At 53.3% G+C, this 13380-nt stretch overlaps 1 protein-coding gene across 8 annotated transcripts in view; it reads right to left on the reverse strand.

The window, feature by feature from the left end:
• Positions 1-13380, reverse strand: part of MGRN1 (mahogunin ring finger 1) — a 59483-nt gene that overhangs the window by 19135 nt on the left and 26968 nt on the right. For all 8 annotated transcript variants that reach the window (XM_038540524.1, XM_038540526.1, XM_038540522.1 and 5 more), the window contains exons 3-5: positions 11908-11996; positions 10690-10836; positions 8113-8230 (exon numbers count right to left, since the gene is read on the reverse strand). In XM_038540524.1, the coding sequence (XP_038396452.1) occupies positions 8113-8230; positions 10690-10836; positions 11908-11996 (354 nt within the window). The remainder of the gene's footprint in view (positions 1-8112; positions 8231-10689; positions 10837-11907; positions 11997-13380) is intronic.

The raw sequence follows: 13380 nt of genomic DNA on the forward strand, positions 1-13380 counted from the left end.
TCCCAGCACCTAACTTTCCTGTCTGGCTTCCTTCATCACGCACCGTGTTTCCGAGGCTGCCCTCGCTGCACCCCTCTGCTGCCTGCCCAGACCCCACTCTCCAACCTGCCTGCCAAGGGACGCCTGGGCTGCCCCGCTTCAGGCTTCCACGCACACCAATGGACGGCATCTGAGCTCCGGGCGACCCGGTGTTCGGCCTTGTGAAGAAAGGTGCCTGGCTTGTCCCCACCAAGAGCAGAAGGCAAGTGGCCACAATGTGGCGCACAGGTGAGCGCAAGAAGAAACCTGCTCGCACTTTTCCTACTCTGTGGCTCCAGGCTGCTCCCCGGCCAAAGGCCGCTCTCCTCCCCACACCTGTCTACCTGGGCACAATCTCCACATCCGCTCCCCAGCAGGGGTCACAAGCCAGGACAGGACCCACAGGGCAGAGGAGACCAGCTGAGGACACCCCAGGCAGGGCTGCAAGAGGAGGCCCAGAAACTGCCTCTGGGTCCCAGATTGTCAGTGGAGGAGGGACCGGGAGGGGCCAGGTACTGGGATGGAATCTGACTCCACCACCCAAGCCTCAGTTTCTCTGTCTGTGAGATGGGGTAAAAGTGGTGCGTTGTGCACGTGGTAGCTGAGAAGACACACAGTGAGCACCAGCCACGCAAAGCTCCACACGTTCAGGCGGCAGAGCTGAGGAGGAAGGTGGTCTGGGAGGGCCTCACAGAGACGCACAAGGCATGGATTCCCAGGAACGCAGGACTCTGCATGCAGGGAGGCGGACGACGTGTTTGGGCCCCCCAGGCCCCTGCCAGGCCTCATGCTTGCTGCAGCCTCAGGGTAGAGGGCTATACTACAGAAATCCAGACTGAAGAGGGAGGGGTCCCTCACTGCACTCCTGCCTTGTTCTGGGGTGACCCGTGGGGCGTGGGAGAAGTGACCACCTAAGACAGGAAATACGGTCATCCACAGCTACCCAGGGGACAGGGGTCCCTCTGTGAGCCTGTTTCTGCCCTCCCCACCCTAAGTCGGGGCACGGGGGGCCATCTTGCCACTACTGCCCTAAAGTTATCCTGATAATGTCAACGCTGGGGGACGTGCAGGCACTGCCCTTATGAGGGCTGTAATTCAGCCCAGAAAAGGGAGGGTTCAGGTAAAAGCCTGACAGGGAGCAGAGCTGTGTGCACAGAGCCCACCCCACGCCTGCACTTCTGGCCAGTTGCTGGACCACAATCCCCAGTGCTGCTGGGGGTTGGAGGGCACAACGGAGTGCCCTGAGAAGCCACAAGTGACTTGCTTTTTCTTCTTCCCTTGCACCCTGAGTGCAGCCTCAGCACCAGCTGCCAGTCGGTGTTTTGCTGGTGCTTGGATAATAGACACCAGTCTGAGGAGGCATGTGCGGTGGCTCCACCAGCAGGCAGTGACCCCAGCCCTCCTCTCCTGTCCCGCTGGCACACGGGGCTCACAACAGACAGAGCGTGTTCAGTGAGCACTCTGCACACCTGACCTCATGCACCTGCCGCCACCCTACAGAGAGGGACTGTTTCTACCTCCAGTGGGCAGATGGGAAACCAAGGCCCACAGAGGTGGCACAACTTGCCCAATGCTTCATGGAGAGAGAGCAACGGGCTAGGGTCACCTCCAGGCCTTGCCCGCCTATGTGCTCCCCGCTCCTGGGAAAGGCCATGCTACTGCCCCAGACACTCTTGGTGCTTCTAATCTCGAGACTGCTCTTAACAAGTCTGAGCAAAGGTGCAGATGGCTAATGTCTAGCATCCAGGAACCCTCTTCAGGTGGGCAGCACCCCAACTTTCCTTGGGGAAAAATTTGGGAGCGACCTCAGTCCTACCTGGATCCGTGTGGTCTGGCCAGAGGACAGCGTGCACCTGCCTCAACTGGGAGCCAGAGCGAGAGAGGAGAGTACGCAGCCTAGGACGGACCCAGGGGACCCAGGCCAAGACTACCTCGCCCCCCGAGGTCTGCAGAGCGCCAGCCTGAGGCCAGCAGAGATGGAGCGACTCTGTCCTGACGACTTGGGCCTCAGGAGGAAAGCCCAAGGCATCCATCCGGCTTTTTCAGAATCTATGCCAATAAATTCCTGGTTTTCCTTTCTAAGTCATACTGAGGTGTGTTTTTTTCTGTCACTCAACCAAAAGTCCTGACACAGATGCCATTTGAAGGCTCTGTGGCAGCAGGCTCACTCGCGCCTCCCACTAACAGCTCAGTGACCATGTCCAGGGAGCCCAGGGCAGCGTCCTACCCTCCGTATTCCTTCAACTGACTCAGCAAAGCCTGAGAGAAGATCAGCCCTGGCTGGCCCAGTTTGAGGCCAGAAGACCATGACAGACAAGAAGGGAAATGACCCCAGCCTCCCTGGGCACCAGGGCCCAGGCTCTGCACTGCCCTGGAACATCCAGGCACGCCAAGCCTCCACCCAAGGAGCTGTCACCCCTCACCTGCCACCCCGTGACCCTGCCCGTGCATCTGCAGCTGGTGCCACAGCTGCATCCCACAGGAAGAAGCAGGGAGTGTGGGGACTCAGGGAGCAAGGAGCATCTCCCCTAAGATTCCTGCTCCCCAGAGCTCAGCACCCAGGTCACTCGTTGGAGCTAAGTACACTGGGGGAGGACAGAGACTTCCGCCCACCCTGTGTCTCTGAGGGAGACATTCATTTTTAATGCAGGAAGAGAGGCTTTTCTTTTTTTTTTTCTTTTTTACAGATTTATCTGTTTGACAGAAAGAAAGAGTGACAGAAAGAAGGCGTGCACACAAGCAGGGGGAGCTGCAGCAGGAGAGGGAGCAGCAGACTGCAAGTTGAGCAGGGAACCTGATGTAGCACTCGATCCCAGGACCTGGGATCATGACCTGAGCTGAAGGCAGACATTTAACTGACTGGGCCATCCAGGAGCCTTTAGAGAGGCTTTTCTTAGGGAATAGTGGCTGCCCAGGTCAGGAGAAAGACTGGCAACAGCCACACCCAGGCTTTCCAGCTCAGACCTCGCTCTGCCCCGACATGAGCACGAGTGGGAGCCTCGTGTCACGGGACCCTCGGGCTCTCCCGCTATAAGGAGCTTCCAGATGAGGATCTTTGCAAGCCATAGGCCAGATGGACACCAGGAAATAGGGAAAGGGCAAAGGACGGAAGAGGAGGGGGATGTGGTTCTCACTAACATAAATGTAAGCCTGTGATGGGTTTGGTAGGGAAAACCAGCAAAGAAGCCACTCCAGCCACTAGGACATCTCTAAGATGTCCACAGCATGATTCAGTAAATAAGTTATGCACCTGTGGGGACAGGTGGTATATGGGAAATCTCTGCTTTCATCTTAATTGTGCTGCAAACCCGAAACTACTATTAAAAAGTCTTTAAAAAATAAAATTAAAGTGGGGGGGGGCAGCCCGGGTGGCTCAGCTGTTTAGCGCCGGCCTTCGGCCCAGGACATAATCCTGGAGACCCAGGATCGAGTCCCGCATCAGGCTTCCTGCATGGAGCCTGTTTCTCCCTCTGCTTGTGTCTCTGCCTCTCTCTCTCTTTCTTTCTCTTTCTCTCTCTCTCTCGTGAATAAATAAATAAAATATTAAAAAAAAAAGTTAAAGTCGAGGGGTGGGTAGCTCAGTTGGTTAAGTGGCTGACACATGGTTTCAGCTCAGGTTGTGATCTCAGGGTCCTGAGGGCTCAGCAGGGAGTCTGCTTTTCTACTTCTCCCTCCCAGTCTGCTCCTGCCCCACTCTAAAATAAATAATTTTAAAAAATAAGTTAATTAGGGCAGCCTGGGTAGCTCAGCCGTTTAAGCACCCAGGGCGTGATCCTGGAGTCCCTGGATCGAGTCCCAGGTCGGGCTCCCTGCATGGAGCCTGCTTCTCCCTCTGCCTGTGTCTCTGCCTCTCTCTCTCTGTCTATCATGAATAAGTAAATAAAATCTTAAAAAAACATAAGTTAATTAAATTAAAAAGCAAATCACAGCCAAAAGAAATGAAAACATACATCCACGCAAAAATTTGTAGACAAAAATTTGTACAGCGTTATTTGTAACCACCCAAAGCTGGAGACAACCTGAATGCCCATCCCACTGACAAACATACACAAAACGTGGTCCAACCACACAGTGGACTATTATGAGACACAAAATGGAACAAAGTACCAGCACCTGCTACAACACAGATGAAGATACGGTGCTCAGTGACAGAAGCCAACCACAAAAGGCCACATACTGTACAACCCTGTTGCTATGAAACATCCAGAATAGGCAAATCCAAAGTGGGCGATAAAGGAGATGAGCGGCGGCCAGGGGCTGGAGGGAGGGCTGGGGAGTGCCTGCTGATGGGCACAGCGGTTCTTCTGGGGGTGATAAAAATGCCCTGGAGTTCAGTGGTGGTGATGGCTGCACAAGTCTGAATACAGATCTTCTTCAACTTACAATAAGGTTACATCTTGAGAAACCCCTTGTAAGTTAAAAACATCAGATGTAGAAAATGCATTTAAGGCACATGCTCAGAACACTTACAGCAGCCTGCGGCTGGGCAAAATCACCTCACACAAAGCCTATTCCATAAAAGAGCGCTGAGCAACTCATGGAATGTACTGGACACTGTACTGAGAGGGAAAAACAGAATGGCAGGAGAGACAGCCCTGGTCAGTCTGCCAGTCGCCGATGCTCATGACCATGGGGCCGACCGAGCCATGCACCGCCAGCCCGGCAGAGGAGGCAGCTTCAAAATTTGAAGTACAGTTTCTACTGAGTGCCTGTCACTTTTATACCATTGTGAAGTTGAAAAATCACATAAGTCGAACCATCTTTTTTTTTTTTTTTTTTTTTTTTTTATTTATGATAGTCACACAGAGAGAGAGAGAGAGGCAGAGACACAGGCAGAGGGAGAAGCAGGCTCCATGCACCGGGAGCCCAATGTGGGATTCGATCCCGGGTCTCCAGGATCGCGCCCTGGGCCAAAGGCAGGCGCCAAACCGCTGCGCCACCCAGGGATCCCGCAAGTCGAACCATCTTAAGTCAGGGATCATCTATCTGGTAAATAACCCCAAACTGTGCAGTTTAAAGGGTAAATTGTAAAAATAAACAAACAAATAAATAAATAAATAAATGAAATAAAAATAAATAAATAAAGGGTAAATTGTGCAGTATGGGAATTCTATCTTGGTGAGATGCTTAAAATAACTACAGGATAATATTTGTACAGCACGACCACATCTTTACAACAAACAAATGCATGTGGGGAAAAAGTCTGGAATATATACTCTAAATTGTCAGAAGCAGTACCTCTGGAGAAGGAGATTCAACTGGGGGGTGTTTTGCCTCACAAATTCTGTATAGTTTGCACATTTACCACAAGCAGGCATTACCACTGTGATCTTTAAATAGGCAAGTCCATCACTTCTCGGCTTTTTGGCTCAGATCAAGTGTAAATAGGCAAGTCCAGGGGAAATGGCTAAAGGGTGGCTGGACTGGGGACACCTAGTTGTGTCTGGAGACGTCCCTGGTTGTCACACGGGGGAGTGGGAGCTCCTGACACCTGGCAGGTAGAGGCCAGGGGTCCTCGACATCCCACAGTGCATGGGACGGCCCTCACCACGGAGATGGCCCGGGCACCAAGGGTCGACAGCACTGAGCCTGAGAAGCCCTGGTTGAGGAAAAATCTGGGTTTGGTGCCTGACGTCTGTCAGGCCTCTAACACCTGCCAACGTCTGCTTTAGCACCTCTAGCAGGCAGCAACACCGTGAGAGGATGGAATGACACCTTGTTCTCCGGAAAGCTTAACTTCCGGGACCTTCTATCTATGGCAAGGCTTAGCAGTTTCCCAACTACAGTATAACTGATAAAATTTCCATTTAAAAATATATGTAACAAAAAAAAAAAAAAAAAAATATATGTAACAGGGTGTCTGGCTGTCTGTATTGGTAGAGTACGTGATTCCTGATCTCAGGGTCGTGAGGTAAGCCCTGACTAGAGCTTACTTTAAAAAAAAAAAAAGAAAGAAGGAAAGAAACAAACAAATAAACAAACATACAGGTAATAGGGGTGCCTGGGTAGTGCAGTCAGGTGAGTGACCCACTCCTGATTTCGGCTCAGGTCATAATCTCAGGGTCGTGGGATGGAGCACGGAGTCAGGCTCCATGCTGAAAACTGAGCAGGGTTTCTGCTTGGGATTCTCTCTCCCTCTCCTTCTGCCCCTCTCCTACTCGCACTCTCTCTCCTTCTCTAAAAAAAAAAAAAATTTTTTTTCTAAGATTTAAAAAATTTATTCATGAGAGACACAGAGACACAGGCAGAAGGAGAAGCAGGCTCCCTGTGCATAGCCCAGTGCAGGACTCGATCCCAGGACCCAGGGATCACGCCCAGAGCTAAAGGCAGACGCTCAACCACTGAACCATCGAGGTGTCCTAAAAGATTATTTTTAATTAAAAAAAAAAAAAAAAAAAAAACATGTAACAGAAGGGAAAATGGGAGTGATCTCTTAATGGTGCAGAATTTCCTGCTGTGAGTGACAAAAATGTTCTGGAACTACAGAGATAGGCTTTCAGGACAATGCTAAATGTCATAATGCTAAATTTTACGTGTATTCTATTGCATTAAAAAAAAAAAACATAAAAGACGAAGTGAGCTGATTTTGAGAACACACAAGCTGAGGTGATAATCAGAGAAGGCAAAGACGAGGAAGGAGTCTCAGGATAAGTCCACACCAGACAGGCCCGAGTGGCCACCTACCACACCCTCTGCGCCTGCCACCACTCCTGCCATGTCCACTGTGCCACACGCTGACAAGCTGGAATGTAAGCTCCTGATGCTCTAAGGGAGGACAGGGGATGCCCCGTGTGGTACTTCAGACTGGCTGAGGAGCCAAGTGTGCCCCCAGGACAACTGACCTCACTGGGAGTTGGGAACCCAAACTGCAGGCCTGATTCAGCACATCTGCAAATTTGCAAAATGACAGCCAAGGGACTATACTATGAACAGAGGTCACCAAACGGAAGTGCAGCCTCGGCCCAACCCTCCCCACAAGTGACCACAGGGTGGGGGCACCCATTTGTCTGCTCAACCCCCTTCTGCCCACCCAGGCCCCTCCTTTGGAGAGCACCTTTCCCCCATTCCAGGTTGGGAGCAGGACCACATGCACATGCTGGGTATCCCAACCGGGAACGTGTACACACAGGGATGGAACCATCTCATGGAATGGACTGGGGGCGAGGGGTCCCCAGGGACTGGCTGCTCGGCTTTTCCTGTGACTCTAACGGCCCCATCCTTCTTTCAGAAGGCTTTCTGACGTAAGTGACACAGAGGCAGCTTCTGCTGCTTGCCATCGAAGCACCCTGACAAGCAAGCACACACACGGCCAAGAGCAAACACCATGGCGTGGACTTCACCTCCCAACACAGTCCACGATCTTTCTTGTCGCATACGTGAAATACAGTATCTGTCTGCAACAACTCTTCCAAGCGCAGAAGGGGCTTTCCACGTCAGTCTGCACAGTATACACAGATGGCTTTCACCTGCTCCAAGGTTGTGTGGCATCCCGTTATAGAAATGAGCCACAGGGGGATCCCTGGGTGGCACAGCAGTTTAGCACCTGCCTTTGGCCCAGGGCGTGATCCTGGAGACCGGGGATCGAATCCCACATCGGGCTCCTGGTGCATGGAGCCTGCTTCTCCCTCTGCCTATGTCTCTGCTTCTCTCTCTCTCTCTCTGTGTGACTATCATAAATAAATAAAAAATAAAAAAGATTAAAAAAAAAAAAGAAATGAGCCACAGTGCCTCACTTTATATACACATGTATGTGGTTCCCTAACACAAGGGAATAAGCAATCCCCTCATCACGACATACAGGTTGTTTCCATTTCTTTTGCTACTACAGACAAAGCTCCGATCACCATCCTTCATGTGACATAACTACCATCCCCAGCGACAGAACCACAGGCTGGAAGGGATCCTGCCCCACTGCAGTCTCATGGCCCCGCCAGGGCCCCAAGGCCGGGTACAGGAGCCTGTAACTGCTGCTACCACGGGACCCAGACCCCGCTCTCCGGTCCAGGCTCCACCGAGCCACCCCCAATGCTCGTCCAAGCAGACAGGCCACAAGTGGAAGGGAATTCGGGAAAGGGGTTCCTGGAAGAAGGTTACCTCGTCATCCTTCCACTCAGAGAAGTCAATCTTGAAGGAAGGCAGAGAGAACTGCTGGCTCACCCCTCTCTTGTAGTGGACGGTCTCGGACTGCAGGGCGGGGCTCCTGGGGCTGTACCTGGAGGGGCAGCCGGGAGAAAGGCGCTGACACTCTGCAGGAGCAAACAGCCGCCGCGCCCGGGCCTCGGGGCGACCCCGAGCACAGGGGCCTCTGATGCAGGGGCTGCCAGCACTGGTCCTTGGGGACCGAGCAGAAATTAGACATGCGGGACCCACACTTCCCATCTCTTCCTGCAAGACCCAGCCGCCCCGTGGCGGGGCAGGGCCCTGAGCCCACCCCTGGCCTCGGGGACCTCGTTCTGCTCGCCACCTGCCCGGGCGTGCCTGGTTACAAGTCCTCTAGAGCCCACCCCTGCCCCATAACACCTTTCCAGATCTGGCTACGCCTCCCCCTCTGAACAAACACGGTGTAATAAACCTTTACGCAAAGTGCAGTGTCCCCCAAAACTCACCCTCAAGCCTGCTCCCTGCCGCCTGCTTCTCTGCACCAGCCACAACCCACGCCCGAATGCACGGGAGTCTGCTCTCCAATATTCGAGCGGCAGGCCACCCACACCTGCTCCCTCACTGCTGATGGGCAAGTCGTCCCAAATGCCACATGCAGAGGTGCATGCAGGGGCTTCACTGTGGGGCTACACTAACTGATTCCATCAGGCCCCCCACTGGTGAACACCAGTCTCTAGCATCTTGCTATTCCAAATACTGCTCCCAGGACTCTGTTCTACATACATCTTTGCCACATATACAAGCACATTCCCAAGATAAATTCCCAGAAAAGGAACAGCTGGGTCAAAGAGTGCTCACTCTTTGAGAATTTTCAATTCTGAGCAACTCTGGCTTCTCACCATTGGAGAGACCATGGACACGACCCTGACAAAGCTCCCCCCACCCACCCCACACCCACCATCCCCGGGGCTTCTCTTAGACAAAAGACTCTGGAGAGCCTGAGAGACTGGGGGGAAGGGGGTGAGGGGTGCTCTTATAGGCACAAAGAGAGAGGGCCCCTCCACCTGCCAGAGGCCAGAGGCCCTTCCTTCCCCATGAGAATCCAGGCTTCAGCCTGCAGTAAAGGCAAAGGCTAGGCCTCTGCTGCCCTGCAGACCTGGGCTTTTTCTCTGGGACCCCAGATCTGCCCCCTTTTTCGCTTGTCAGGTAGTAGGGAAGGGATCAGGGAAGGGGCAGAAGGGTCACCCTGCAGCTCAAGCACAAACAGAATTTCCAGGCTAAGGCAAACGGGCCTGGGCATAGGCTTCTGGGACCCAGAGCCTTCCTGCTTCTCTCTGTTCTGGTGACTTCTGTGCTCAAACCACTCAATTCCAGCAAACTCAGAAAGGAAGCAGGCTCCCAGCCACTCCTGCCAGGTCTCAGGAAGGGGACAGAGCAGCATCTTCCCACCGCCCGCCCCAAGGATCCAAGACAAAGTCTCCAGGGACAGCCATGTCCTTTGCTCATGTGTCCTCTCAAGCATAGGGCACCTCTTACAAGCCCAAGTGTGACAGAGACAAAAGCTGGAGGAGTGTGGGGTGGGTGGGCTGCTCGCCCTCACCTGCCTGCCTGCCCGTCCCCTGCCCCTCTCTGCAGCAGCCCCAGGCCTTCCCCACAAGCCAGGACCCCTCCCCTGCGGCAGCCAAACTATAGGCAGAGGCCACAGAAACTTTACCCCAACTGCTGTGGCACTGTGGCCCTGCCACACGTGTCCTCCCACCTCCTGGTCAGGGGCCAGAGCAAGTGAGCATGGCCGAGGACAAAGGGCAGGGCCACAAGGAAAGAGCCAAAGGGCACCGGGAGGGTTGGGGAGGGACCTGGGCACCCACACCAGTGACAGCACCAGCAGGGTATTGCCTCATCTCTGGGAGGCAGGCCCCTGGATACTCCTGGATCTTCTAACTCTTGGCTTATGGTAAGGACACATTTGTAAATGGCTTGCGTCGTTGAAAAAACAAAAGTAATCCAACATTTGGGCTAGTGTGGAGCCTCACAGAAGAAAGTGTAGGAAAAGGAACTTTGTCCTCTGATTGCTGCCGGGAAGGGTGCGAGTAGTGGGGGGATGGTAAGGGCAGCCCCTAAGGGGCCCAGGCCTCCAGCCCAGGGAGCCCCATGGAGACCAAAGTGTTCCCTCCTGCAGGGAGTGCTCCCCACAAAGCCCCACCTCTGAGTCTCCTCCAGTAGCAGCAGCAAAGTCCTCAAAGGAATCCCTAGGGAGCCGCTTCAGTCCCCCAACCCCAGCTCAGGAAATTAAGGTACAAGCAGGCCAGGGCCAGCACCCGAAGCCTGAGCTTGGACCCCAGATCCAATTTGGCCCTCAGGTGGCTCTCTCCCCAACAGGACCCGAGTGGGCGCATTGCTGCTGGCCTGAGTCTCTGGTGGTCCTGAGGTTGTGGATTTCAAACTTTTGAGGTCAGCAGGATGCTTGTCGCAAATCAAACATCCGGAAGCTCAAACGCACAACACAGACAACAGAAGCGCAGAAGCATGGCTGCCAGGGCCACCCCCAGCCCCCCAGCCCCGGAGACTCACACGGCCGTCCCATTCAGGAACTCCTCCGCCGCCTGGCAGTAGATGGTGATAGCCACCCGGGCGTCGGCATCAAAGGTGAACTCCAGGCTGTAGAGGACGCGGGGCTTCTCGCTGTCCTCGGAGGGGCTGTCGGCACCATCTTTGTACCTATCAGTGAGGCGGAGGGACAGGCAGCAGGTCACTGGCCATGCCTGTACGTGTCCACCCGGCACAGCATGCGCATCCCTGCACCCGGGGCCCTTGGAGGTGGTTGCCTGGAAATGTAAGGCCCACTGCCTGGTAGACAATAAGGCCCAACACGGCAGAGCTCTCCTTCCCTCACTGCCCGCCCACAGACAGGGAGGAGTCCTCCTGGTCTAGAGACAGCCCAGACATCTCAAGCCTCCCAGGTTAGAGCAGTTTCTTAGGCTGCTGACATTTGAGACTGGATCATTCTTGGCAGCAGGGCCATCCTGTGCGCTGAAGGGTGTTGAGCAGCATCCCTGGTCTCTGCCCACCATAGGCCAGCAGCACCCAATCCCCTAGCTGTGACACCTAAAAGCATCTGCAGACTGGGACCAGTGTCCCTGGGGGCACAGTTGCCAGTTGAGAATCCCTGGTTTAAAAAACAGAGTTTTGGGGCTCCTGGGGGCTCAGTTGGTTAAGTGTCTGCCTTCAGCTCGAGTCATGATCCCAGGATCCTTTGGTCGAGCCCTGCATGGGGCTCCCTGCTCAGAGGGGAGCCTGCTTCTCCCTCTCCTCCCTATGTTCTCTCTCACCATCTCTCAAACAAATAAATAAAATCTGTTTTTTTAAGATTTTATTTATTCATGAGAGACAGAGAGAGAGAGAGAGAGAGAGAAGAGAGAGAGGGGCAGAGACACAGGCAGAGGGAGAAGCAGGCTCCATGCAGGGAGCCCGACGTGGGACTCGATCCCGGGTCTCCAGTATCAGGCCCTGGGCTGAATGCGGCGCTAAACCGCTGAGCCACCAGGCTGCCCTAAATAAATAAAATCTTAAAAAAAAAAAAAAAACCATGAAAACAAAAACTGGAGTTTTACAAGCAGAGCCCTGCTGGCCCTTTCTCCCTCTACACCCCACGCTAGGAGCAACTCTGAAACTTGAGAGCTGCCTGTGGCCTCTGGCTCTCCACCCGAAGTTAGCAGAGACTGGGGTCCCTCACCACTGCCCCCTCTCCCAGGTATCAGGGGCCCTAAGCAGGCTGGAGCAAAGCCTTACCTTACAAGCCGCAGAGAGTCTTTTCGGATGTTCACCAGGCTCCTAAGTGTCTTCACAGGCTCATGCGGGGCGGGGGTGACATATGGAAACTAGGAGGGAAAACCCAAAGCAAAGCCAGGTGACTCCCTAAGGTGTGGCAGGGATAGAAAACGGGGATAATCAGAGCAACAGTCACAGCTCTGTACTCCCCGGGCCTTGTGCTCATTCACAAAGGAAACCACAGGCCTAGAGCCATCTGAAAAGTTCCTGCCTGTGATAGCGCCCTAGATGGAGCTTTATCAGATGGTATCACTGGGAAAACAGAGGGGAGGGCCTAGGGGATCTCTCTGCATCACTTCTCACCACTTCAGGGGAGTCTACGAAGGTCTCAAAGTACAAGTTTGAAAAATAACAGATTTATGGAACGTTTGTTAGGGCCGGGCCCTGCATGCAAGCTGAGGCCTCAAAGACGGAAGGTGAGGTTGCTTTCTTGCTCTCAGGGACTCGGGAGGCTGGGGAGGGCAGCACGCCAGGCCCTAGCTCCTTGCTTCCCACCCACTAAAGGATCAAGATGTCACGTCAACCAGCTGCTCTGTTGCTAAAACAGCCTAAAGACTGGTCCACTCTACCCGCTGCCAGGCCCATGGACTCCCCAGGACTCAGCAGCCTTAGGGAACAGAGTCCCACGTCTCCTGAAAGACAGGGCCTTCTGCTGGCCCCTCACCCACACTGGAGACCATAATTTTGAAGTACAAAACCCAATCCTTTGCTTAGCGTCCCCCTCTCCATGGGCCCTCACTCAACCCCTGCTCTTAAGCCTCCATTCACAAAATGTTCTCTTCTTCATTGTCGGCACTCCCTGCAAGAATGGGATGGGATCTGTCCTCCACCCTCAGCCCCTGGAAGAGTCCTAGGCACACAGCAGGTACCAAATGTGTATTGAACAAATGGACAGCAGTGTGTAAGCGTGCACTTCTCTGACGTGACTAGTGAAAGCAAACACGTTAAAATGTTTTACTAGCCATCTGCAGGTCTCCTTTGGGTCATAACTCTTGCCCATTGTTCTACAGAACATGGATTTTGTTTTTTCTTTTTTTTTTGTTTTGTTTTGTTTTTGTTGTTTGTTTTTTAATTTATTTTTTATTGGTGTTCAATTTACTAACATACAGAATAACCCCCAGTGCCCGTCACCCATTCACTCCCACCCCCCGCCCTCCTCCCCTTCTACCACCCCTAGTTCGTTTCCCAGAGTTAACAGTCTTTACGTTCTGTCTCCCTTTCTGATATTTCCCACACATTTCTTCTCCCTTCCCTTATATTCCCTTTCACTCTTATTTATATTCCCCAAATGAATGAGAACATATAATGTTTGTCCTTCTCCAACTGACTTACTTCACTCAGCATAATACCCTCCAGTTCCATCCACGTTGAAGCAAATGGTGGGTATTTGTCATTTCTAATGGCTGAGTAATATTCCATTGTATACATAAACCA

The sequence above is a fragment of the Canis lupus genome, chromosome 6, assembly GCF_011100685.1.
Source record: "Canis lupus familiaris isolate Mischka breed German Shepherd chromosome 6, alternate assembly UU_Cfam_GSD_1.0, whole genome shotgun sequence".
Lineage (NCBI taxonomy): Eukaryota > Metazoa > Chordata > Mammalia > Carnivora > Canidae > Canis > Canis lupus.